This window comes from Rhinolophus ferrumequinum, chromosome 4 (assembly GCF_004115265.2).
Source record: "Rhinolophus ferrumequinum isolate MPI-CBG mRhiFer1 chromosome 4, mRhiFer1_v1.p, whole genome shotgun sequence".
Taxonomy (NCBI): domain Eukaryota; kingdom Metazoa; phylum Chordata; class Mammalia; order Chiroptera; family Rhinolophidae; genus Rhinolophus; species Rhinolophus ferrumequinum.
Window position 1 is genome coordinate 78,845,539 of NC_046287.1, and position 26,308 is coordinate 78,871,846.

At 35.0% G+C, this 26,308-nt stretch overlaps 1 protein-coding gene across 7 annotated transcripts in view; it reads right to left on the bottom strand.

Annotated features, from left to right (window-relative positions):
• Positions 1-26,308, bottom strand: part of TENM3 (teneurin transmembrane protein 3) — a 586,180-nt gene that overhangs the window by 375,533 nt on the left and 184,339 nt on the right. For all 7 annotated transcript variants that reach the window (XM_033104318.1, XM_033104317.1, XM_033104313.1 and 4 more), the window contains exon 3: positions 21,692-21,970. In XM_033104318.1, the coding sequence (XP_032960209.1) occupies positions 21,692-21,970 (279 nt within the window). The remainder of the gene's footprint in view (positions 1-21,691; positions 21,971-26,308) is intronic.

Sequence of the window (26,308 nt, forward strand, 5' to 3'; positions counted from 1 at the left end):
ATATATATATAGTATCACAAACAAGCAAACAATTAAAATATTTGGATTAAAAAATCAACTGTGCACATACCCAAATTCCACATTTAATAGTTGAACAACATTCTTGTGTTGAACACTGAGAATTAAAGAATTTTTGCAGAGTAGGTCAAGTGTAGGATTCCCGAACAGAAACACAATTGTTTTCATCTTACTGCATGGGTCATTAGCAAGCCGTCTAAAAAAACAGGTACTAAACCAAAAATGTGTTACAGGTTGGTTGACCATTTAACTTAATGATCAGATCATAACATTTTTAAGAGTGAAAGGAGGCAGTATTGCTTATATTGGGACAATAGACATAAACCTAGATTGTTCCGGGGCTGGTATCTAAGAGTCCTGGATTTCTGAAAAGCTCAATTCTAACCATACGGCATCGACAAAAACAAAGGTTTTTGTTTCTCCCCATTGATCCATTAGCATCTAGCATTTTCAACTGTAAGTGTCTTCATTGATTCTTGATAATAACATTAGGATATCATTCAGCATAATATGTAATAATAGCAGCATAATATCTGACCCACCAAAGATGAGGCTCACAGAAAAACAAAAAGGAAGTAACTGGACCAAAACACAACTAGAACACAGTGAAGGGAGCGTCTGGTGTGCATTGCTGCCCTGAGTCTGGGGCAGCCAGCTCCCTGCTCCACTGTATTGCTGCTCCAAAGCTGTGGGACTCCCAACATGACTGTTGTTTCGTCTACCCTAACAAATCTTAGCTGAGGTCTGAATTTGTATTTTCAAAACAGGTAGGCTCATTACGTTTATTGCACTTTAAGTGATATTTAAAATTGAGGTAAATAATTTAAAGAGAAAACATCAAGGGTTTGAAATGAGTATCTTTAAATATAATGCAATCAGGTAGGTATTTTTGCAACGTTTGGTGACATTAATGCAGTGATACTGAATAACTGCTGACGATTAGTCAGAAGATGGAGCAGAGGTCTTGTAAGAAAATTACTCCCAGATGACAAAATATTGAAAATTCAATTATACTCTGTTTATTATAGCCTTACACTACCAACTATATTCCTAATAAAGACCTTGATAATAAACAAATTAATGGGAACACAGGGGAGTACTTTTAGAAATATTTTTTCTCCTTATAGTATTCCACAATATTGATTTCTAAAGTACATCAAATGACAACATAAAGCTTGCTAAAAAATTTTTTTTAACATTAATTATATGTGTAAGAACATGTGATCTATTAAAGTGCTCAAGATTATGTAAATAATTTTAATGTATAATGACAATGCAATAAATTTAATATTTAAAATTTCAAGTTATGCAAGTATACAAATCATTTAGGAAAGAAAATCTAGTGAATGCAAATGAGAAGAAAACATAGTAAGGGATGCACAAATGGTCTCAATTCTAATTAAAACAGTATGTCATGGAAGTCAAGGCATTCATTCTCCTTTTTACAAATGTGGTTTAAAAAACATCCACAAGATAAAAACTCCTTATATTTTCACACGTCAGAGTATACAAATATCTACTTTCCCCCAAAAAATATGAAGATGTATGTCTGCATAGAGCTTTTCTGGAAATCTTTCTTTCCTCCAATTCTCTTGATTTCTGGCTCCATAAAATGTCTGTTCACCAGAGGAGACAGGACAGATGTTGAACCAACCTTCTTAGAAAGCTTAAATTCTCCGAGCTTATCTTTCCTGTTGTTTAAACACCAAATAATCTTATCTTCCTCTTCTTTGGTTGAGATTCCTTATGAAGACATGATAATGGACTCTTCTGTATTATTTGCCATCCTGTGAAGAAGCCTCCTACCATTTCCTGACATTATGTCTAGTTCAATGGATCCTTCATTTACTCATTCAGTTGTTGAAAAAATTTAACTGGGCACCTACTTTGGGTGTAGCTCTATTGCTATACAATCCATGGAATAGATGTAGAGGCCTAGTTCCTCTTCTCTAGACATTTATGATCGAGCGTAGGAAAGTGAGACAGACACATAGATAACTTCAAAATAATGTAATAAATGCTAAATATCATAGGCGAGCTAGGGTCAATAGACACTGCGGAAATTTAGACGCAGGTTACCTCAGTTATCCTTTGGGTTAGAAGGATGACTAAAAGGACAAGGTCTTTAAGTGGAATCTTGAAGATTGGCAGAATCGTGACACATACGGGGGAGCTGGGTATTGCAGATTTTCAGCATTGCACCATCAAGGCAGAAACAAGAAAACACATGGCTTCTTCATAGGATGGCAAATAATACAGAAGAGTCCATTATAATGTCTTCATAAGGAATCTCAACCAAAGAAGAGGTAGATAGGATTATTTGGTGTTTAAACAACAGGAAAGATAAACTTAGACAATTTAAGCTTCTAAGAAGGTTGATTCAACTTCTGTCCTGTCTTCTGTGGTGAACAGACATTTTATAGAGCCAGAAATCAAGAGAATTGGAGGAAAGAAAAATTTCTAGATGTAAGGAAAAGACAAAAGAAGGACAGAAATTTGAATTAAGTAATACAAGTTCTGACGATTAAGTTTGTGAACTCATCCTAGAAAAAGTGCTACATACCTCATTGCTGAATATCACAATGGTCACCTTCGAAGTTCTCCCCTTGGGAAGCTATGCACCAATGCCAGCACCTAGTCCACCCTTCAAAGCAATTTTGGAACTCTTTCTGGAATGGCCATCAGAGCTGTCATGTTATTACCGTTGATGTCTTGAATGTCATCAAAATGTCTTCCTTTCAATATTTCCTTTATCTTCAGGTAAAGAAAGAAATCGGGGGCCAGATCAGGTGAGTAGGGAGCGTGTTTCAATACAGTTATTTGTTTACTGGCTAAAAGCTCCCTCACAGACAGTGCCGTGTGAGCTGGTGCATTGTCGTGATGCAAGAGCCATTAATTGTTGGCGGAAAGTTCAGGTCGTCTAACTTTTTCATGCAGCCTTTTCAGCACTTCCAAATAGTAAACTTGGTTAACTGTTTGTCCAGTTGGTACAAATTCATAATGAATAATCCCTCTGATATCAAAGAAAGGTTAGCAACATCGTTGCAACAAGTTCGTGAACTTAATTGTCAGAGCTTGTATATATATGCTTCCTATATACCAGGGACTAAGAATAGCTTTGAAATACACAGTTTGAATCTCATGAAAGTACGTGGCAATGGAAAGATTTCAAGTATGGAAGTAAGACAAAGTATAAAGCTTGAAATTTTGGAAATGATTTGGAAATGGTAAGTGGGAATAAAAAATAGCAAATCGAGCACCACTTTAGCAAATCATTTTGATTTGAAAAATATATAATGCAAGTCATGTGAGTTCATGTTAAAAATAACTTACAGCAGTTTGCGTTTAGAAACTTTGTGAAAGAGAGAGTTGTTTAGTTCACAACTCATATTTGCAGCTTCAGATGGCAATATGATTTTAAGTAGGTAAAGGAATAGAAAGGACATCAAAGAAGCATCAGGAGGCCAACAAAGAAAAAGCAGCATTCAAAATCAAATATAACTCAGATTCAGTCTGTGAAACAAAAAAGAGTTGGTGATTCCCTTAGCAAAAACAACAAACCACCACAATAACAAAACACCCACTTTGCTGAAGGGCTAACCTTTAGAGGACCAAAAGGGGCATAGGTAAGGTATTGTCCAAAATAATGAGAAATTATTCAGGAATATTAAAAGGGACAAATACGTCCCTAAAGAGGTCTGAAATGTACAGTGATTCTAGCTTCTATTAGAGTTATTTCTAAAATACTACATTATACACCCTGGTAGGGTCTTATTTCTCAGCTTTGTATGTAGCCCCTGAAGAGTCAGAAACAAATGCTTTGGCTGTGTTTGTTGACTGAATAAATAAAACACAAAGTAAAGATAACAAAGTTTTGGATAACAAAGTTTTCACAAAGTGAAGGAATCTGAGATAAACTTCAAAAATGTAGTATAGCTGGAAAGAGAGAATTAATGACAGAAGCTTAGAAGATATCCTCTCAATGGGGAAGTCATGAGTTCCCCAAGATGTTTCCAGTGAACTGGCAGAAGCAACGCCCTTTAAGTCTTACTCCAGCGACTTCCAGGGAAAAGCTAACAAAATTGTCCAGGAAGATAAGGCTCAAATAAAAGTTGGAGCAGGCTTGCCTGTTTGGCCTTCCCCATAACCCAGCAGGGGCTTTTCCGTCTTAGTGTTGAAGAGGCAAATTGAAATAAAAGCTCCTCACCAGGAAGCAATGGAAGCTACTGAAAGTGAGAGATGTGATCTCCCTTTATAAGGGTGGTGGTCAAAGATGTGACAGATAGGTAACATTGCCAGGACTCCCAAATTGGAAAGTGATGTACTGATTTAATCATCAATGAAGCAAGGAATTACGAGGTTTGGTCCACAGTAACGTAGGATTACTTGTTCCTTCAGCAAGGAACAAATCACCACTATTTATTATATAAGCAAAATTTGAGGACCTTCTAGTTATAGTTACTCTTATAACGTGAGCTATGTTAAAATGCATCACAGTGCTTATAGTTTTTTGCATGTCTCTTGTATGTTTTACCACTAAAAAAAAAAAAAAAAAAATCCCTATCTGTTTTATTGATTAAATATCTGTTTCCAAACAAAATATTCTTGGAAAGATGTATTTTCCAAGTGAACTATGAAAGAAATAGAAATAATTAAAATGCATTTAAAGCATAATAAAACAATCTGAAGTTGTTAATGAAGAAATTGCTCTATTAAATATTCCTTAAACATTTGTAAAGATGTCACTGTCATACTTAATATAGAAAAAACGCAAAGTATAGTTAAAAGAAACGGATTCCTGGTTTATGTTTTTCATAACATAATGAATCTGTTGGCGGTATGTTTATTGCTGTTATTTATAATCTCATACTGACAAGAAAATGTCACCAATTACTGGCTACAATGACAGAACACAATTTATTCTTAATCATGTATACTTGTTAGAAAAAAAAAAAAAAGTAGGCTACTAAAAGACAGCTACCATTCTATTCCCCAATAGCAGTTTTCTAACTGAAAGTAAATTTTTGCAAAGGCTTGTGTGATATTTTTGTTAATGAGAGTTTGCATATTTTACCTATATAGGTAGCACCTTAAATTACAAACTAAAATAAGATACTCTAAGGTGTATTTTTAAAACAGATATAACTGAAATATCATGTTTGTGGAGCAGGCTTTCATCAACTCACATGCTGTATTCCCTTTGAAACCTAGATCTCTTTAAAGCTGCATTAACTTTTAGAGTGTGAGAAATGAGATTTGAAAAGGTACTAAGTCAGTCCTTCAAATAGATATTTACTGCTCGTCTTGGCTTATTAAGAACTACAGGTGGAACATGTATTTGAATACCTCAGTTACAAAGAAATTTAAAGTGATGACAGGAAAGAGGAGAAAGTGGCGAGAAGGCCTGATAATTACAAGTGGGATAGTAAACTAGGCATTATAGTACACTTTTACTAGATTAGTAAGATGAGGGAAGAGAGTTATAAGAAAATTCTGATCTAGGAAATTAGAGTTTTTATGAAAAATTCTAAAGAAATCCAGGAGCAGGAGGAAGGGAAAAGTAACAAGCGATGGACTTTTCAATGGTTACAGTACCATAACAGTACGACTTAGTTCAGAATTGAATAAAAAGGGTAACAGTCTTGTTTCTCAAGTATGAGAAAGATTATGACATAAAGCTGAAGTCCAAAATTTCTCCACTTCACACCAAGAACCTAGGATTGAAAATCAGGAAACATTTCTAATTGAACACAGATCCAGGTAAATTCATAAAAACCATACAATCTAGCCCAGTGGTGTCTCTCTAGATGTCCTTACAGAGAACACAACTAATGTCTCACAAAGTCTCTGTCAGACTTACGATGACGATATTCAGTTATGTGGCAGGTCCTTTAGCAACATAAAGCAGAACTGATTTGCAGAGATCATTTCCCCGAGGAACAAGCTGATAATCACATGAACATTCTTCCAGTGAAATAATAACTTAAACCAGATTGTGTTTTGAGAGCCTGTAGTATCTCAAGAAAGACACAGATAATAATACAGTACACGGGGAAATTTGGGGTAGGAAAGATTCATGTATGGAAATCAAGTATGACTATGCTTAAAACAGAACAGTATGTTCCAAATCAAATCTTCCTCTAGGAAAAGTGCATGAAAGAGGAAGAGAAAATGTTATTGATTATGCTTTGCTTGTTAAAACTGGCTTGATTATCTTTTTCAAAAAGACTGATGGAAATATTTAGGTAATGTCAGTTATTTTTATATTCATCTGTTAAATATTTAGGACCTACTTGCTAGGTCGGGTATTCACCAAAAAATTTCTTGCGGAGTATCTCCACTAAGCAAATTTTCTAAATTTATAAAATAAAATACCATAGAATTCTTAATGTTTACTTGGATAAAACTCTTAGCACTGAAACAAATTTATTTTAGGAATCTGTAATAACTGAGTAATATAGATGGAATGTCAGTCAAAACAAAAGATAAACTTTGTAGGCAATAGTGTATATTGTACTAGTTCAAGGGTCATAGTTCCATTCTTTGTAGATGTAATGCTTAGGAGACATACACAGAGCAAAAGAAACTTGGATTTTGTTTGATTAATACAAATGATGAATATAATTTTTCTTGCCATTTCAGGTGGTTTATTAGATTTTTATGCTTCATACCTTCTCTTTACTGGATCTATCTTAACCCAATATGACTTCCCTCCCTTGAGGGAAATCCTCAACAGAAAACTTTGCAATATTGGCTTTGTAATGTTTACCAAAGATAAAATAGTGCATACTAAAAATTATTTATAAGAAGGCACAGTTTTGAAAAACTCAGAGCCAGATATACTGAGTGAATTATCCAAGATAAAATAGTGAGTTAATGATAGAACCAGAATAAGAAAACAGATCTCTTAACTTCTAATCAAATGTTCTAACCACTATGCCTATGAAACACTTTCGTTAATATAGTAGGATTACATCTTAAATTAAGATGCATGAAACTAACCTAACTACACAGAAGCTCATAGTGACATGGAAGACAGTTAAATTTATAAGGCTCTTTCCTTCTTACTGAGAAGTCATCGAGCGGACCTACACCCTTTTATTATCTGGACACCAATAGATTCTACACAAGAATAAGCAGGATATTATAGTGAGTCTTGGAATTAAACTGTGACTTTAAATCCTCCTGGCTTTGTCATTTAGTATCTGTTTGACCTTAGAAAGATATTTAGATTCCCTAAGCCTTAGTTTTCATTTCTTGGTAAAATAAGGAAATAGCACTAACCCAAGAGGTTGGTATATTGAATATAATTGGTGATCAATAAAATTCAGACATCTGTCCATGTCTCTGCCTCTATCTCTATCAACTTCTACTCTGCCATTTGGATCCTCTATCATGATTTTTCTAAAGAACAATAACAACATTCACACTCAAAATCCTTAGTGATTATGACTGGAAAGTTCACTGTTATAAAGTGACTGCTTTCAAAACGCTGCTGTACTTTATGCACTTTCTATGGGAAGTCAAAGGACTTTCGAAAGACTACAGACTCTTCCACAAAGGAATGGTGTCTTAACAGCAGAACCAGAATTGGCTGGAGTACGAGGATTTTTGTGGGTGAAACTTTCTAATTAAAATAGGATAAGACACGTATCTCATGGAAGGGTGTCAACCTAAGCTCTCATGCTTTCTGATGTTTCTTCAGGAAAAGAAATCTTGCCTGACAGCTGTCAACTATCGAAGAGCTACACATGCAATACAAACTGCTTGAAATATGGGAGAAGTCACCAGGACTCATGGATATACATGGGCGACATTCTTCTCCCTTGAAATACAAACTCGCACCTCCAAATAGACTCCGTTCATAAATTTATATCCTTTAGAGAGCAATCTTGGAATCAGCAGCTAAAAATAGAACAACACTTTAAAGAAATGCTGCAGCCTATGTTCCCCTTCTGAACTTCTGGGCTAATCTCTTAATATTTTGAGATAAAAAAAGTGTACTCAGTGTGCTAATGGTAAAACCAGAAAGTTTGACATCTAGACCCTCAAAGATGCAAATGCTGACATTAAGAGCGACTGGAATTGAAGTCCTTTGTCTTTCCAGTATTAAAGGGCCAAATTCATCAAACCGTCTATGGAACTCAAGAGTCTCAATGTAAAATCTCAATCAAGATTGAGACCCACAGATGGAAGGGAATATGATTTACTATTAATAATTTTGCTGCCTCCTTCCTTGTCCCATCCTGACTTGGATTCCGGTGTTCTCTGGCAGTTCCTCTAGAAAGTGTATCAGTCGCAAAACACTCATTAAGGCCATGGTGAAGAGAAACACAAAGTCAAGAGTACAGGAAAACTATTTTATGCAATGATTGTTTTCAGATTTGGCAGGAAGCAACGAAGAAGTATGGGGTAAAATATTCTCAGGCTCTGCTCTTCAATTGCTGAGGCTCTCACTCTAGTAACAAATTAGTACACCCGACGGTACTAGAGCATGTGGGAATTAACTGGAATGTCATTTTGTAGGTAGTATTCTTGTTGCCTAATGAATGATAACTGAATGTCCTGTTCTAAGGGATGACTCAGGAAATATGGAGAAATAAATTTTTCTTTTGAGTCTGACCCAGGTCTGTTATTATTCACTGTCCATTTTATTCTCTAATAAAACCATTATATATTCCTTTAAACCCACATCTATTTTTAGTTTTCTACAACATTATTTATACACAGTTTACTGTTTCACAGACTGCAGTGTGAACTTCTGCACTGTGGCTTTATGCAATTGTGCAGACGACAGTCTATTTTAACTGTCTTTCTATGGCCTTTCCATTTTACCTATTGCAGCAACATTTTTTCCAGATTCTACACTCAAAAGCTTAGCCTCATCGTTAGATCCTTTCTATCTCACACCACAACTTGTTCCTTTTTCTCTATTCACAATAGCATCTTCCTGGTTCGTATGGGACCTTGGCTCATCCAATCCCAGTTTGCCCAGATATAGTCCATTCATCATGTCACAACCCTGCTCTAAGACATGGACTGGACAAATACCATCCAGAGACAAGCTCAGACTTTTCAGCACGACATTTACAGTTCTTTGTAAGTGCATTCCATCTAACTGTCAGCTTTAACTTCCACTGCTTCTCAGAGGATTCTTCCAGATTGGGTGGCCTCCTTATAACTACCAATGTTTCCCCTTGCTGCTTTCTTCAAGTTTTTCCAACTGTAAGCATGTACCACATTTCTCTACACGTCTACATATTTTACCACCTTCAAAGTCCTGCTGAAATTCTATAAATCCTGAAAAATGTTTCCATTTCTAAATCGTTATTGCTGTTCTCACTCGTGTGCCATTTAGCAGTGTATTTCATCTAGTTACTTTGTCTTCTAATTGTTCTCCTTTTGTAAACCCCTGGATCTCTCTGGATCTCCAAGTCTACAAGCTTGACAGCAAAAAAAAATAAAAAACATTTTATTCCCTAAAATTATCCCTCAAAACATTTAACATAAGGATGTTCACAAAATATGTGCATAAAACATCCTGACTTTTTGCAGGATTAATGCTTTACTTTTTAATGAAAACAGACCTCAATAACAGCTTATGACATTATCTGTAACTTCCACAAGCCTGTTGAAGTCATTCTTTTTACTAGTATATGATGCGCAATGGCTACAGTTTACATAATGCACTGCTAGTGGCTAATCGCATATTCCTGAAAAATCTTTATTTTTAGTTAGCATTCTAGATCTCTCAGAAACTACCGAACCTAAATTTCATATCTAAAAACTAATATTTGTATAAGATATTTCACAAATCTTATCCTACTTCTTTGCAAAGATTTAACAGCACAAATTTTTATTAATGTCTCATTGCTGGAATTTAAGTAGATTGGTATACATTTTTAGATATTATGAAACATCCCCTAATTAAATTAAATGTTATTTACAAAAGTGAATTGTGTGAAGAAAATCAATTTAAATTCCTAAACCACAGACGACATTTAAAAAAATTTCAGATAGATTAAAAGAAAAAAGAAAAAAAAAGAAAAGAAACATAAAACTAAGAGAATATAAATAATTATTTGCTCTGGGTGTAAAGTCAGCATTTCTAAGCATAAAAAAGCCATATATGAATAATATAATTGATTTTGTTATATTTTAAAGTTTCTAAAAAATTATTTATAGCAAGAATATCTTAAACAAAATCAAATTGAGGAAAATGTTTGCAAAAGATTAAGATCTACATCTTTTAAAAGAAACAAAGTATAATTAAGTTTCTAATTATATGAAACCACTAGCAATTCAATAAGAAAAAAATGCATATGTATGTGTATATATATGTGCATGTGCATGTATATTTGTATAACCCCTGGATCTTTTCTAACAGGCTGTGGATTAATGGAAAGAGATTTACTTCCCACTGCTGTTATCACTTGCTTAAAATTTTTAATTTATTTCGAAAAAGCTAAAGAAACTTTGTGGAAATGAATTTACTACTCTGAGCTGGAGTAAACACAGATTTTCTTGGGATCTAGAATCTTTAATAAGAGTGTACAGCTGTTTAAGCAAGGTAGTGTTCTGCTAGACTGGAGTACCGTACATTGGTGCTATGTCCCAGCTTAGAGTTTGCACGACGATTCATCACTATGTTGGGACTTACACATATAGTTATGAGCAGAAGGCCTGCATTTAAGGAGATGTTTATACATATCAAGTCCTCCTGAAATCAAACATGTGTCAACAAGGCCACATGGACACAAGGTTAAAAAAAAAAGGACAAGAGTCAGTGTCCTAGTGTCCTTGAATTTCATTTCTCCCTTTAATCTCCTTATGTCCTAGAGACCCATTTCTTCATATACCCCCAGGAAAATAACGAACAAAGGGCATGAATTTGCAATTCACAAAAGAAGAAATATAAACAGTACACACACTTATATGATAATATATTCAATTCATTAATCAAATTAATATAAATTATAACAGTAAGGTACTATGTTTCATCCAGCAAGTGGGCAAAATATTAAAGCATGGTAACATTCATTGTCAACGGTTTGTGGAAAAAAAGACACTCTTTAATACTGCTGGTGAGGGTGTAAATTGATACAAGTTTTTTGCAGGACATTTTGACAGTGCATGAAAAGCTTTCAATTGCATACACCCTTTGATTCTTATACTCCACTTTCAAGAATTTATCCTGAGGTAGTAACAGAATTAGTGGCAAAGATTTAGCCACTAGGATGGGTTTTACAACATCATTTATAATAGTGAAATAACAATTTATCATTTATCAACCAAATGTCCAAAAGTAGTAGATATGTTAAATAAATTCTGATAAACTGTAGCATGGAAAAGTATTATATTGAAGAAGAGTATCTAATAACATGGGGAAATTTAGGTCAAAGCAAAATTTGCCGATTTAATTTAAAAATATACATAGAGATAAAAATTAAAAATGTAAATACCAAAGTAGAAACAGATAATATTATCCATTTGTTTCTCTGTATTGCCCAAAAAACATACAATGCTAAGTAGTTAAAATAGATAAATTAAGGACATATGTTTAAACATTCATAATGTTTTATACTTAAATTTGTTTAATCTAAAGTTCCATTTTTATCATTCTCTTGTAACCTATTATTTTACTTGGGTTTTTGAGGCAGTACAATGCAAATAATGATTAAATGCTTAAAAGATTCTAGTGATTATCTGAAGCTTTAAGTTCTTTAAATAGGTTCATTTAAACTATTTGGTTCACCTATAACCATATTTTGTACCGTAGAATCTATAGAATGGTACTCCAGTCACAGTAAATGAGACACAGTCTATTATAAGGGAATGTTTCATACTTGTTTTCTGCGGCAACTGACATTTCATTCAAGCACTTTCAAATCCCCTAGGAATCTCCATCTGCTGTATGTCAAAATTTTAAGATCTCTCTTTGTGAACTTTAATGCCCCTATAAAAACCAGTTGGAAGGGCAAGCCTACTTCCTACTGATTACTTTGATATTAACCAATTCAAGACAAACCAATTATTCAGTTTAGTCTGAATAATTGTTTCACAAAGACACAACTTTCCAAATTCCAATAGGCAAATAATAACTACCACTCTGCCTTTTTATAGACTGTTTCTATTTCTCATGGACATATCAGTTGAGATACGATTTTTTGGTCCCCTTTGGTGTATTTTTTTAAAAAAAAACACAATGTTTGGCAATACCTCAAAGAGTGGTTATATAATTTTATGTTTGTAGACATGCATCTTGTTTGTCAGGAAAACCATGTGGAAGTTATTAAGATGGAAACATTTATTTTCTAGCTATTAATTTCATATATATTTATATCTACCGATTTATTTATTAGAGCTACATATTTATTATATATCTATATACTTATATATAGATATCTTACACACACACACACACACACACACACACACACACACGAGTCCAGGATCAAGGAAAAGAAATCAGTTACCTGTGTACCTGGAGTAGTACTGAGAGCAACCCTGTTAGTTCAGGCTCCAAAGTCAATAACTACATGCTTTCCAATAGATTCTGTATCAGTTTTTTTTTTTAACAGTTTTATAGAATTATTTCAAATAAAGTATTAATTTTGAATAAGAATGCACTTTCCCCAGTACATTCTGACACCACGACGACATGGACTCGCACACCCATCAAAAACAATTCATACTACGCTGACTTTATATTTGTTATACCTTTAATTGATATAGATAGAAATGCACCTTTTTTAAGTATACCTTTTCTATAGCCAACACTAAACTAATTAGGTACACAAAGTTGCAAGATAAAAAATACCTTAAAAGAGAATAAGTTTTGAGGAATTCAGTTACATAACTTTATATACCAAGGATATCTCTGCTCCTGATACCTGGGGCCAAGTCAGATGTCAGAGTCTATGAATTTCCCCCTTAATCACCTCTACTTTCCTCTTCTCGTTATTGTATCATTCCTCCCCTTTCCTTGTAAAGATGCTGAAATGTCCTCCAATATAAAAATATCCCTGCCCCTGGAGTCCCCAGAAGTTACCAGCCTAGCTCCCTCCTTTCTTAGGCAAGCTTTGCAAAGAATAATTTACATTTGCTGGTGCCATATTTTAGGTTTCTGTTCATCTCTCTACCTCCTATAATTTGAATGCCACACTGCTCCCCAGAATTTAATATCCTCCTATGCAATCCAAAGGATATCCTTAGCACTGAACTTACTACACTTTTGGAAGTTTGTGACCCTGTCTCTCTTGTCTACTGTGAACTGATTTTGCTTGCTTTTCTTTTTGTCTCTATGGAAGGTCCCTCTCTCTTTCCTTCATTGGTGTTTCTTCCAAACCCTATGTTAAATATTAGTAGACTCAGGATTTTATCTTCAGTCCTCTTCTTATTCTGTTTGCTTTGGAGGAGAGGTTTAATTCCACCCCATGGCTTTAACTGCAATAATATAGACCATAAAGCATATATTTCAAAACAAAATCTAATATATAAATTGATATATAATATGTAGATTGGTTAATAGATTCTGAACTTTGATGTTCTCAGACACCTCAAATACAACCTGTCCATGTCTGAATTACTCACTTTATCACAAACAATATACTTGAACCTCCAACTTGGATTATACCATCACTCACCTACTCTTGCGTGTTAGCGGGTCTTTTAAAATGTCTTCCTCCTCCCTAACCCCAATGCAATGAATTAATAATCAAATTTTGATTCTATATCTATTTGAATTGGTCTTCCTTTTCTCCCTGTTTCTTGGTTCAAACTTCTAGATCGTCTCAGTTTGATAATTATAATATTACCTAACTGACCAATTTGCTTTCAAGTGTAACCTCCAGGTCCATTATGCACCCGCTCAGCACAAACTTTAGTTCTAGGTTCAGGCACTGGATGAGGCGAGCACAGAGACAGTGGTGAGCAGGGCCATGCTGCTAGGGAGCTTATTCTCTGTGGGAAAGACCCTCAGCTTTCTATACTGTTTGCAGAGTACTTTGTAAATATATAAATATGTAAAATGTAAATATGACCATAATAGTCCTCGGCATGAAAATCCTTCAGAGGCTCCCCACTACCTAGAGGAAATAGTACCAATTCCTTAGTATCATCATAAAGGTGCTTTGTTATATGGTCTGGGGCTACGTGCACAGCATCACCTTTCATTACTCATCCACACACCCTGTTCCAGGCACCAGACAGTCTGTGGCTCTCGGGAAGGTGCTCAGAGATTTTACACTCTGTCCTTCACTGCTTTGTCTACACTTGAATTTCTACATATCCTTTAAGCCTGTGTTTCATTGTCACTTCCTTCCCACTTTATGAAACATTCTCTCCTCTCCTGCCCCCAATCTCTGTTGGCAACAATCTGCTCTGTGCTGGCACTGACTTTGCATATTGTGTTGTAGTGCCACTTATCACATTAAAATACGAATACAATGTCTACTCACCTGTTTGCCCAAACCAGCCTATGAATTTCTGGAAGCCAGGGACTATATCTTACTCATTTTTGTTTTTCCAGCACCTGGTACAATACCCAGCATTTATCATTCATTGAATGAAGACGAAGAAATTAATTTAAAAAATCTTATCTAACTTTATTCAGTTGCTGTGTGACTTGAATTAATATTTAAAGTCAAGGTAATATTCTTAAGACATTTTAATTGTCTTTTCTCAAGTTTATGTGCCTTTGTATTCCTTTTAATAAGTATTCAAAAAGCTCTTACATGTGCAGTCTATTCATTATGGAAAACTATCTTGTCAACTGATAAATATAACAAAATTCTAATACAGAGAAATCACTGTTCAAACTACTCTGTAAATAATGTGTAAGATTTTCACATTTAAATCTTTATGTGTATATAATATTAAGTAATAGAATTATTATGACTTGAGAAGAATATTCTGTAAATAGCACCAAAAAAATCAGTTAGTTGCTCTTCAAACACTTGAATACCTTTGGAATGGCAAATAAACTAAGCTTCTATGGCGCTAACATTTTTTTTTTCTATTTCAGTGATAATTGCATCAATAAACCTGATTCAGCATTCACTGCTGTTCAATTCATTAATAAAAACAATTTTACTGCTACTACTGTGATTTTTCAAGGATATCAAAAATGCATTCAAAAATCAAAATAGTATACATCACCAGTCTTGATATGTGCATAGTATGCTTTACTTTGATTTCAACTCTACAATTAAAAGAAAATTTAGAATTTAAACAGAGACAGCATATATTCTATATACTTTGAACAAAAATACTTAGAACAAAAGTTGAGTTTTGTAGAAATGGAAGTACTCATGTGAAGAGCAACAAACTGCTAAGAGATTCTGAAAATTCTCTTAGAATGGAAGATATGAATGTATATAAATACCTAAGTGATAACAACAATCGTAGCGGACTTTATAGTATTCTTAATTCTAGTTTCATAATACTAAATCAAAAAAAAAATCATTGAAGTCATAACTTACTGTGCTCAAGTAACTTACTCATATAGTAACATATCCATGAAGTGAATATATATCATCCTTAAATGAAATATAGAAGTTTTTGCTAAAAGAGTGACAAGTCATTATTTGAACTATAAATATATAAAAATCCAGGCAACAGAATTATTTTTATGTATTAGAAACTATTTGACTGTATTTTGCAAAGCAACACTTTAATTCTGAGCTTGATTTAATAATCATGCAACATATTACTTTGGCTATTTTTGACATCCCAGAGCACTTAGAACATAAAATACAATTTACAACAGTAGAACATGCCAGAATTGACCATTACATGCCAGAAGAGGGCCCATAATGGAATTTATATTTAAGTTATAGTTTAATATGTGTAATAGAATCTCATAAAATTAGAATAACACTGAAATACCATTTATTTCTTGCAGCAACGGAACTCTATCATAATTCTTACAATCGATTTCCAAAGTAGGTTGAAAGATTCTTGGGTAAAGTTTGAAGGAATGGAATTAGGCTAGTTAGGCAAAATAATACACTTCAAATAATCTTCAAAAAAACTCAAATGTTATCCCCTCTGTGAAAAAAGCCAGAAGAGAAATGACATTGGTGTCCTTGTTGGAAGGATCACCAGGATGTGACAGAAAGGGGGACACCAATGCCAGTAGCAATTTCTCCCAACTGTTCTAGAATTTAATTGGTAATAGAATTACCAAATAAATAGATAAATAAATGACCAAGAAATAAATGGGATTTCAGTTACAAGTCCTTCCATTTTCCCTTTCTCACCTATATGCTCTTGCTCAGAAAGAGAAGAAATCGCTACCCACTCTTGTAGAGAACATATTCTGCCTGGCGTGGTAATTTGGATTGCAAAATAGCTCAAGTTCTCCGTTGAGAGACTGAGGTAAATGTTATCACTACCATAATTTATCAAACTGGTTTAAGGGGTATGCCTTTTTCCTTTTAAAGCACAATAATTCAACTTTTTGACTTTATCCAAAGAGTAGACTTGTCAAATATTATTTCAAAAGACAAGTAAATTGGTTCCTTGAAGTTTTAGCTGCGCAAAGCAAGTATCTATTACACCTAAAAATATTGCACTTTAATATTAGACCCTCTATGAGCCAAGTTAGCCCCTAATATTTTAGTATCGTGCACAATTAGTGTGGCACTAGTGAGGTCTTATCATAAGTCTATTGCTAAGACCCCAGGTGAGAAATAGTCTTCCAGGGAAGATTTATTTTATTATGTGAACTACTGAGCATCAGTTAAATGGCCTCTTCATTGACTGACTGTCTAAGTCACATGCCTTTGATGGCAACACTACTTTTGAAATTTCCTTTGGCCAGGAGAGGAAGGAGCATGCTCAAGTCTTTGAAGTCTACAGCCATCAGACTAATTATCAGCACCATTCAATGTACATTCATTTCATTACAGTGAATTCCAAAGGATGTGGGGTTGTGGACAAAAATAAGAGAGTCAATAGATGGTGACAGAAATTCCAGACTGCAAATTTTCAGTGCCTTTCCTGGAGGAGACCACTAGTTCTACCTCATCTTGCCAAATGTACAAACACTTCACAAATGCAGACAGAGGAAGAACGGTGCGGGGAGGGGGACATTTGCTGTAGGCCAAAACTATGTAGGTACTTGATACTGTTTATCTAACTCAATGTTCATTACCATCGAAGAAGGAAATATTATTTATAAAGAGTAGGAATACATACTTACTTGGAATTCACTAGATGCCAGGCACTGTTCTAAGCACATTATATAACTGAACTCAGTGAGTCCTCACAATTCCCTATAAGGACTGTATACTGTTTACGATTTTCTCTGTTTCACCCCTGTGGAAACTGTAGCCCAGGAAGGCTAAGTAACTAGTCCCAGGTTACATAGCTGGGACATAGGAAGTCTATTCAAACTCAAGTGGTCTGCCGGCTACAACACATTCTCAACTATTGCCCACAGTGGAGGCTCTCAAGGTCCCAAAGCATGATGGGATAGAAGAGAAGTACCAACTCCTCCTGGTCTAACATCAAAGGTCATTGCTTTGCAAGAGGTGTAGGAGATTGTGGAGAGTGGGAGAAGGAAGGAAGATGAGGACCTGCAGCAGGAGAGCACCACATCTCTGGAACCAGAACAACTACAACTGAGGAAGGGGTAGGCAGAGACAGAAAAGTTGGGAACCCAGGGGGGATTAAGGAACAAACAATCTTAGGGATCGAATGAAAGGATCTAAACCCTCACTGGCATGATCCAAGTCCAAGCATCTTTCATGACACCACACTGCAGGGTGAAAAGGACAATATATGCTCAGATTCTTCTGGGAAAAGATGCACAAACTAACATTTGTAAAGCTTAAAGGTCGATGTTTTGAAAAAAAAGTTCATTGTCCCTGACATTTAAATAAATATTTGGAATTGAGATCGGATTACTTGCAAAGCTGGATAGTGAGAAATCATTCAGGGGGTCTTTTAACAATGCATCAGAGACAGGAAAGATGTCTAAAACAATCCAGAGCAAACTGGTAATTTTACCTTTAGTTAAGAGTATTCCATCACATTTATTTTGTAACCTCTCAACAGATTACTGGAACTGCTGCTAATAGGTGGTCCAACAAACCACTGATCCCCCACTATTTGACCTGGTGCATGGCAGGTGACTAAGAACAATGAAAACAACCAAAGTAATCAATATGTGTCAAGAAACAATTACTTCATATCCTTAATCTGGAGCAAAATTAATATTTGGAATTCCATATAAAACTCAATATACTATTAAAAAAATTTGTTTCCCTCAAAATCCTTTTTAACTTCAAATCCCTGTGGTTGGTGAAGAGTTAGTTTTACAAAATAATAAATTTTATCACTTGTTTTGAATCTCTGCTAACACGGAAACGTGTGACATGGTCTGAATGTTCTTTTACTCTCGTGGGATGCTCAGACCATCAAAATTTCATTAGCCTCACAGCAGTTCTAGCGCCTTCTTAACTTGAACTATTGGCCTCTTTATCAATAAATAAATGAAATTGAATCCCTTTTAGTTACTAAACTCTTCTTTGAAGTTATAACTAGAACATCAGGCACTCAGCTTGCATAATTTTACAAAGGTTGAATAATATTTTTTTTTTCTGGGGAAAAAAGCCTTATTCGCAGTTATTTCAAATGATGGAAACAGTCAATGAAAGCGCCCACGAGAAACAGGATGAAAATAAGTCAGTGTCTGTTTTGTAAATTTATTTCATTTTGGTGGGTTATTTTATGCATGTCCTTCTTGCTTTGACCTAATAGTGATATAACAGAATTTCCATCAACACAACTCAAGCCAGGACAAAAATGAATAAAATTAGACAATTAAAATAACTGAAAGTCCAAAGAAAATATAACTGGATAATCAACAGTCTTTCAAAGTTAGAGCAATTAAAAATAGCTGAGAAGGATAGAATTGAATTATTTTAGTAACTTTATGTTAGAAATATTTGACTAGTAGTAATGATACTAAAAATGTGTAATAGTTTTGAGGATATTGTTTACAAAGTTGTTAGAAGAACGAGTATGATTGAAAATTTTAGTTTTTACTATGAGCCAGTTTAAAGGGGAAAACACACATAGTTTTTTTTTATATCAGAAAAAAACAATAAGCTTGCTTAATTCCACAGTTCAAAATTATAAAATCTGCTAAATATCTCAGAAAATTATGCTTCCCCAGATTAATGTAATTAATTACTTTAAATGGAATCTTGTTCCTTCTGACTAATCACTGAAAACTCAGAACAAATAAATTAATCTGAAGTATCCCCATGGACATACATATAAAAATCTATGAAATAGCCAGTGTTCGGTAAGGGGTCATATCTATTTTATTTCATCTTTGGTTTTCTTCTTTAAGCTGACCTCATTGGGAAATTAGACCATCAAAGTGTTTAAAAAAAAAAAAAAACACAAAAACCAACCACAGCCAAACCTTGGGAAAAGAGTAAACACAAGTTTAAGTCATCACTTGCCCAACTCAACAAACATTGTTTTTGACACTTTATACTCTTAACTTAGCTGACCTGTTTACTCTCAACAAATGCTACCAAATGTTCTGAATTTCAAGGCAAGGTCCTTGACACCCGTGCTGTCTCTCTTCATTCTGCTTCATAACAACTTGGAGAAATGAAAGAGTGCAACTTTTCTTGCTTTTACATTACTCTAGAAACAAGGTCTATGAGATCCTGGGGAAACAAGTTCCTCCTCTAGTTAATAAAAATCCCAGGAAATGTGGGGGGAGAGGGGCAGTGGTGTGAGAAACTCCTGACTCCCTCTACTCTTCCCAATCATGTGGATACGACATACTATTAACTAAAGGTTGCACAGTTTGTAGTTTTGTATTTTCTGAAAAGAAAAAAAAAATGACGTGTTTGGGAATTCACTGTGAGACAGTTTTAGCAGATACATAATTTAAAAAATAAAACTAATTAATATTTTACTAACACAGATACAGTAACAAGACGTACTTGTTATTAGAGAAAGAGATGCTCCACAAGTTGTGGGTAGAGAACACCAAGCTGACCCAATGTGAAAAAATAATAATGGATATGAACAGTTATGATGCAGATAGTCAGCACTGAATACATTAACCTGCTGCATTCTATTTTTCTCCTTTCTAGAACCATACATTTTATTGTGTATTTTAGAAAAATCAAAAGCCAAATGCTATATTTGAATATAACCATTCTGCATGCCATTGTGCAGTGTTGTGCGAATACGCAGCCGGACTAGAAGCACAGTTTATGCCACATCTTCTGAATCAAGAAGGAAAATTAACATAAACATGGGTTTTTCTGAAGTGTTGGTAGTGGGATTCTAAGACTCATTTTGTCAGAAAGCACTGGCCTTTTTTTTTCTCCTTTGGGTTGGAATAAAGCCAACGTTCACCAAAATCTGACATTTCCAAATGGAATATATTGAGTGCATATTATTAATTGATTTTGACTTTGGTTTAATGCACTGAAGTAGTCTATGTAAGATAAGATTAGCTGGTTTAAATTAGACGTTTTTCATGACTAGGAAGGAGACGAGTACTAAACAGTGGGAAGCATTAGGCACTGCTTCCTTCATGCTGTGAGTTAGCTGAAACTGAAAGCTGACAATAGACCTGCTTTGCTATTACAAAACAAAGCTGACAAAGTTGCTCAGTAAATAATAAAAATGAACCCTCACTGGTAGAGTGACCGTCTTTTTCCAAATGTCATGCGATTGTTCCATTTTTTATTTTCTCTTTGCTCTTGGATGCATCATATACACAGAGCATTCATAACTAGATTGAAGTAGCAAGTGCACTGTTAATATTAAATAGTGAAGGAGAATGTCTTTTTGTTATCTGGTGCATTGGTGCTGATGCTCCAATTCTTCCTAGAAGCAGCACTGACTAAAAATTAACTTTTCTTTTAAATCTATTATTGCATATAAGTTAACTGGTTTTATTATCCTGCACTGGCAATAAGAAAAAAAGTCCCAATATATAGACATTTTTCTTACAACATGTAAAGCTGCTATTTGGATTTCCTAAAATCCAATTTTTTTGCGTGTGGATTTAATGGCACAGTAATCCAGTCCCCAAAGTACATCAAAGGCCACATTCCCCCTCTTTACCAAGATTTCAATTGCTCTCATCAACTAGTAAGTTTAAAGCATGATCAAATTTGTTCTTCAATCACTTGAGCCCTGTTAATAAACTATTCTGTGTGCTCACTCATCCATTCTAAGATTCTGCAACTTCTTTGAGATATCTTCAAGAGGAATCTACAAAGACATCTTTGATTGCAAGCTGGCTCTGGGGTAAACTTTATCGCCACTTGCTTTGCTGCTCCACAGAGGAAAACAGGTGACATGGTCCAAGACAAGTCAAAGCTAATCTCTTTTTTTTCCCCTCTATACACGATGAAACTGTTTTTCAAAACTATAGCTAACACATCCTAAGCCGCTTGCATAATTTAACAATCTCATGTTGAATATTGATTTTTTTCCCAGGAAAAAAAACACACCACATTATTCAAGGATATTTCTTGAGTTTTACGGTGCTAAACAAAATGGAAGAAGAAAGAGAAGAAAGGATGGGAGGAAAGAAGAAAGAAAAATAAGTCCCCATAGTCTACCAAAACAGACAGAAGCACTGAACGCCGACTTCATAAAGCAAAAAAATGAAACTTACCGTTCTCACTGTCCGACTTGTTTTCATGCTCTGTGTCTGTCAGGGTGAGGGCTGAGTTGGACCGGCTTGACAGGCAGGAGCTGCGGCCTGACTTGACACCCCTGCCCCAAAGTCTCATGGCATGCTCTGGGGACATCACTGCTTCATTTTCAGTATCAGCATCTGACCCTGCACTGAGAGAGTAACCTCTGTGGGGGAGCCCCATTTCCGCACAAAATGTCAGTCCTCTTCGAGTTGCTGGTTCACAAACTCCTAACTGCCTTAGGGTAAAATTCTGTCCTAATTAGGGGGAAAAAAAGACAACAACTAGTGAGTATATGTTTAGCTTTAGTTTTAGTGCTTTTTTTTCTTCTTTTTTTAAAAGAAACTGTATAAAGTATACACTCAAGCATTCAGGTTTTTCAGTTATCAGCACCAGGTGTTTCCATTAGCATTGCACGGCATATGGTCAAGTGGGCGCAATTATGGGCGTGGGGGTGGGGTTCCACCACGGACTCCCCACACACCTCAGCTTAGAGCTCCTTTGTCAACCTTTTAACCCATAAGCACCTCCAGAGAGATGGGCAAGTAAAGCCGCACAGACCATAAAAACTGAACCCAGAGAAAGGATTAGTAATCAATGGTATAATTTAGTTTAGCAGACTTATGAAGCAATAGAAATTGTCAGAATTATTTCCTGTGTCCTGGCTCTAGTCCTAAATGATAGGATTTTCCAACCCAGATGTCATTACTTTGGAAGAAAAAAGATTTTCCTCAAGAGTAAGTTTCTTGTTAAGTAGAAAAATGAGCTTGGTCTTCCTTTATTCTATTTTCCCACCTTAACTTAACCAATATAAACACATATCGTGTGTGTGTGTGTGTGTGTGTGTGTGTGTGTGTGTGTGTGTGTGTATACTACATTCTGGGAGCACAACATCTTGAAAATTTACAGAGATCTGACTTTCTAGATTTCTTACTTTAATAAACACCTGGAAACATCTGTATTGATTAGCATAAACCAATTTTTGCAAATAAAGTGCATTCTAAAAATATAGTGGTGAACACAATGCAATATATAGACGATGTGTTATAGAAGTGTACACTTGAAACCTAATAAAATAACCATAAATAAAAGCCATAAATAAAAATAAATAAATAAATGAAAAAATATAGTGGGAGTATTATGTATTTAAAAATTAATGGTAAAATCAAGTCCTCTGCAAAATAAATGTCTGTGAACCCTGCAGGTCTTTACAAATAAATTCAGCATAACAAAACTCATGACACTGCAATAATTTAAAGCAAAAGTGTTTAAATTAAGTGGCACTTTAAAATGACTGCTGTTATTAATGTTTCCAATCCCTTATTTATTTTTGAAATTTCACATGTTTATATATATATATAAACATTTCTTTTGTTGGCATGGTAGAGTCTGAGATTTGGTACCTAGCAGAATCTAAATACATGTAAAGAATAAGAGTATACACAGACTGATTTAGATGCTACCACCTAATATAAACCTTTTAAGAATATTAAGCATTTATATTACTCATAGTTTTCATTTTCCTACCTGTATCTTTTAAATCTATGAACATATTAAAGTAAATTGGCTGGTGTGAGAAATAACAGACGGTATTTCTAAAACGAAGGTGTTAACATGTTATTTGTGATAAAATAATAGCATGTTGAATCTTCTAGGAAATGAATCAAACGTAATGTACAGTGTAGTGAATATTTGGTTGTAAAGATATTAGCATCCTCCAGGCCTCTGCACATTTTACCAGACTTGTGTGGTTAAGTGCTTTATTGCTGTGGACATATCAAAAGCTGGAATCAAAAACTTAATCTCGGCCAGATTTCCAAATGGATTCTGACAATGACACTCATAAATAATGAAAATCTGTGGCTACAATTAGCTACGAATCAAACTGTGCTTATCAGAGAGATGTGAATAAGCAGCTGAACCAAGAGTATGTAAAAGAAGAAAAAAAGGAAGTAACAAAAAAATAAAAATAAAAGAGGTGAAAAAGAGCCTATTGAACAGTGAGAAAGTAGGCAAGTTTGATGCGGTAAAACACAGTATTGTCATAATTTGTAAAATAATTAGTGTGGATGTACTTATAAAAGCACACCCCAAAAAGTCGACATCATGGACAGTTAATGGAATAGTTGTGGAAGAGCTTACCTATTGTTATTTATATATCGAATTTAAAATGGGAGAGGGTAAAAGGGTGTGTGTGTCTAAAACAGTTAACTATTACCATCAAACTTGCTGATTTTTCAAAATAAAAATACAGTTAATTATCAAATAAAAATACAATTTTTAAAGGGTGGAAATGAATGATAGGACCCTCTGCATCTTTCTTTTGGGAGGTGCCCACATTGTAGAATAAAAATAAGAGAGAAGTTAAAGACAGGAAAAACTCCCTTTCTGATCTCGGAAATATAATTTGAAACCTTTTCCACATTATTGACTTTTCACACTGTTGCCATCTTGATGCAAAAATCTATGAGGAGAAGGAAAGCAGAAAACTGCAATCTTTATTATTGGTTATCTAGGTATGTAAATACAGTTCACTTTGCAGATAAATATCCAACAGATCACCCTGTGAAATTGATACAAGTACCTCAAACTCCTTAAAAATCTGACCCTCTGAAATCAATGTCTCACCATGATTCAAAACTCTTAAGGGTTGTTTCTGAAACGCAAGCTAGCAAGCAAGCCTTTGGATTTCCTCACTGAATTAAAGTTTGGTTTTCTTTCCACTAGGAACAAACACTAAAGTTGACCTCCAAAGGACCTAAGGTAAAGCCACTTAATAGCTATGCTCAAGCCACTTTACCACCCTATATTTTTTATCTTTTAGGTCTGTCATGACTTGGTTTGAGGGAGTCTTTACATAAATGTGACTAGCATTAGAGAAAGGCTGAACAAGGAATGGTTTAAAAATAAACACTTGGATAAATGTAAGTAATAATCACAGAGAAATGTACAACTTGAATGTGGGGAGAGGATCGTTTTCAAATAATTTTAGAAATAGCCATACCAGCACCACGGGTGACTTAATATTACTTTCACTTCATTCAAAAATTGTCTGCCCCAGACCTGCCTCAGTGTTTCCTAACCGGTTGTTGTCAATTCCCCTCTTTGGTTAAGGAGTCTTGCTTGAAGGATCCCTTATTTTAATGCAAACATCCTTAAGGAGATTTAACTATTAAACCAGAATAAATTTGTCTATGAGATTATTTCCCACACTCTAGCAGTGTTTAGCAAGATGGGCTATATTTATGGAAAACGCAGGTAGTTTTGACAGACAGAAGGAAGAGGCAGAGAAGAGTGGTTCCTGACTGGGAGCAGAGACAGCTGGCTGAGGTATCATGGAGGTGGGAAGGTTGGGCCGGGTGGGCTTGTTGAGGGAGGGCTGTAAGGCTATGCAGAGTGGAAAGAGAAAGGCAGAAAAAGGCAGCAAAGATGCTTCTGGAACCAGGCTGAAAACTTGACCATCTTGCTCCAAATCAGCTTCGACTTCAAATAACATGAAAGAGAGAAGGATCCATTTATCTTATTTTTCCCTGGTTTCTTCAGACTGTGTTCTTTGTAGTGGTTCTGACACCATTACCTTAATTTCTTTCTCTGCCCTTTAGAGTCTTTATATGAAGTCTGTTTGGCTGAGACTGCTGAAATAAGTATTTATCTCCTGCACATTGAATTTTGGTAACCTTGATCAGCAGGGCCAACCGCAGAGTTTCCCATTACAATTTGAAACAGTACCAAGACAATAAATTGCAGCAAGAATAAAGTATACCTGAGGATGAAATTCATTGCAATTAAAAGGTAAGGTTTGCTTGGATAAGATTAGACATTTTTGTTTTACGACACTCATAAATTTGAAAATATATAAAAGAAAAACTGAATTAACACAAACTAGGCAGGTTGTATCATTAAGAAAAAGTTCACATTTTAAAAAAATGAGTGAGGGTGTGTGACAAAGTGGAAAGGACCGGATAAGAACAAATACTTCAAGGGAAGTTGGCACATAGCCCCACTACCCCGTTAATAAAAGAAGGGGATTGGAAAAACGGGTTAGCTATTTGGCCTTTTTCTCACATAGTGTCTGTAACCTAGTCAGACCAGGGAGCGATGTTTCAAAGCTGCAATGCGGAGTGATGTCCTCTAATAGGCAAGACATCTACTATCTCTGTGTGAGTTCAAAAGAAAAAGATTGTACAGGAAGGACTAGCCTCAGAGTTACAGTGACAACAGCACCAGGTGGAGGGAGTCCAGAACTCAGACTCATGCTAGTCTTTCTCTTCCTCCCTATGTCTAGATTTCTGTAAACGCCTAGATTTTGTGCTCTCTCTCACTCACTGGTTATTTTTTTAAAACACCTCTATTGAAAATATCACTCACAAAGCATACTATACACTCATTTAAAGTGTACAATTCAAAGTTTCTTAGTATATTCACTGTAGTGTGTAACTAATCACCACAATCAATTTTAGAACATTTTTATCACTCCAAAAAGAAAGCTCGTACCAATTCTCATTTCTCCTCTTATTCTCCCTTTCTCCCTTGCCCCAGGCAACCACTAATCTACTTTCTGTCTCTATAGACTTACCTATGCTGGACATTTCAAA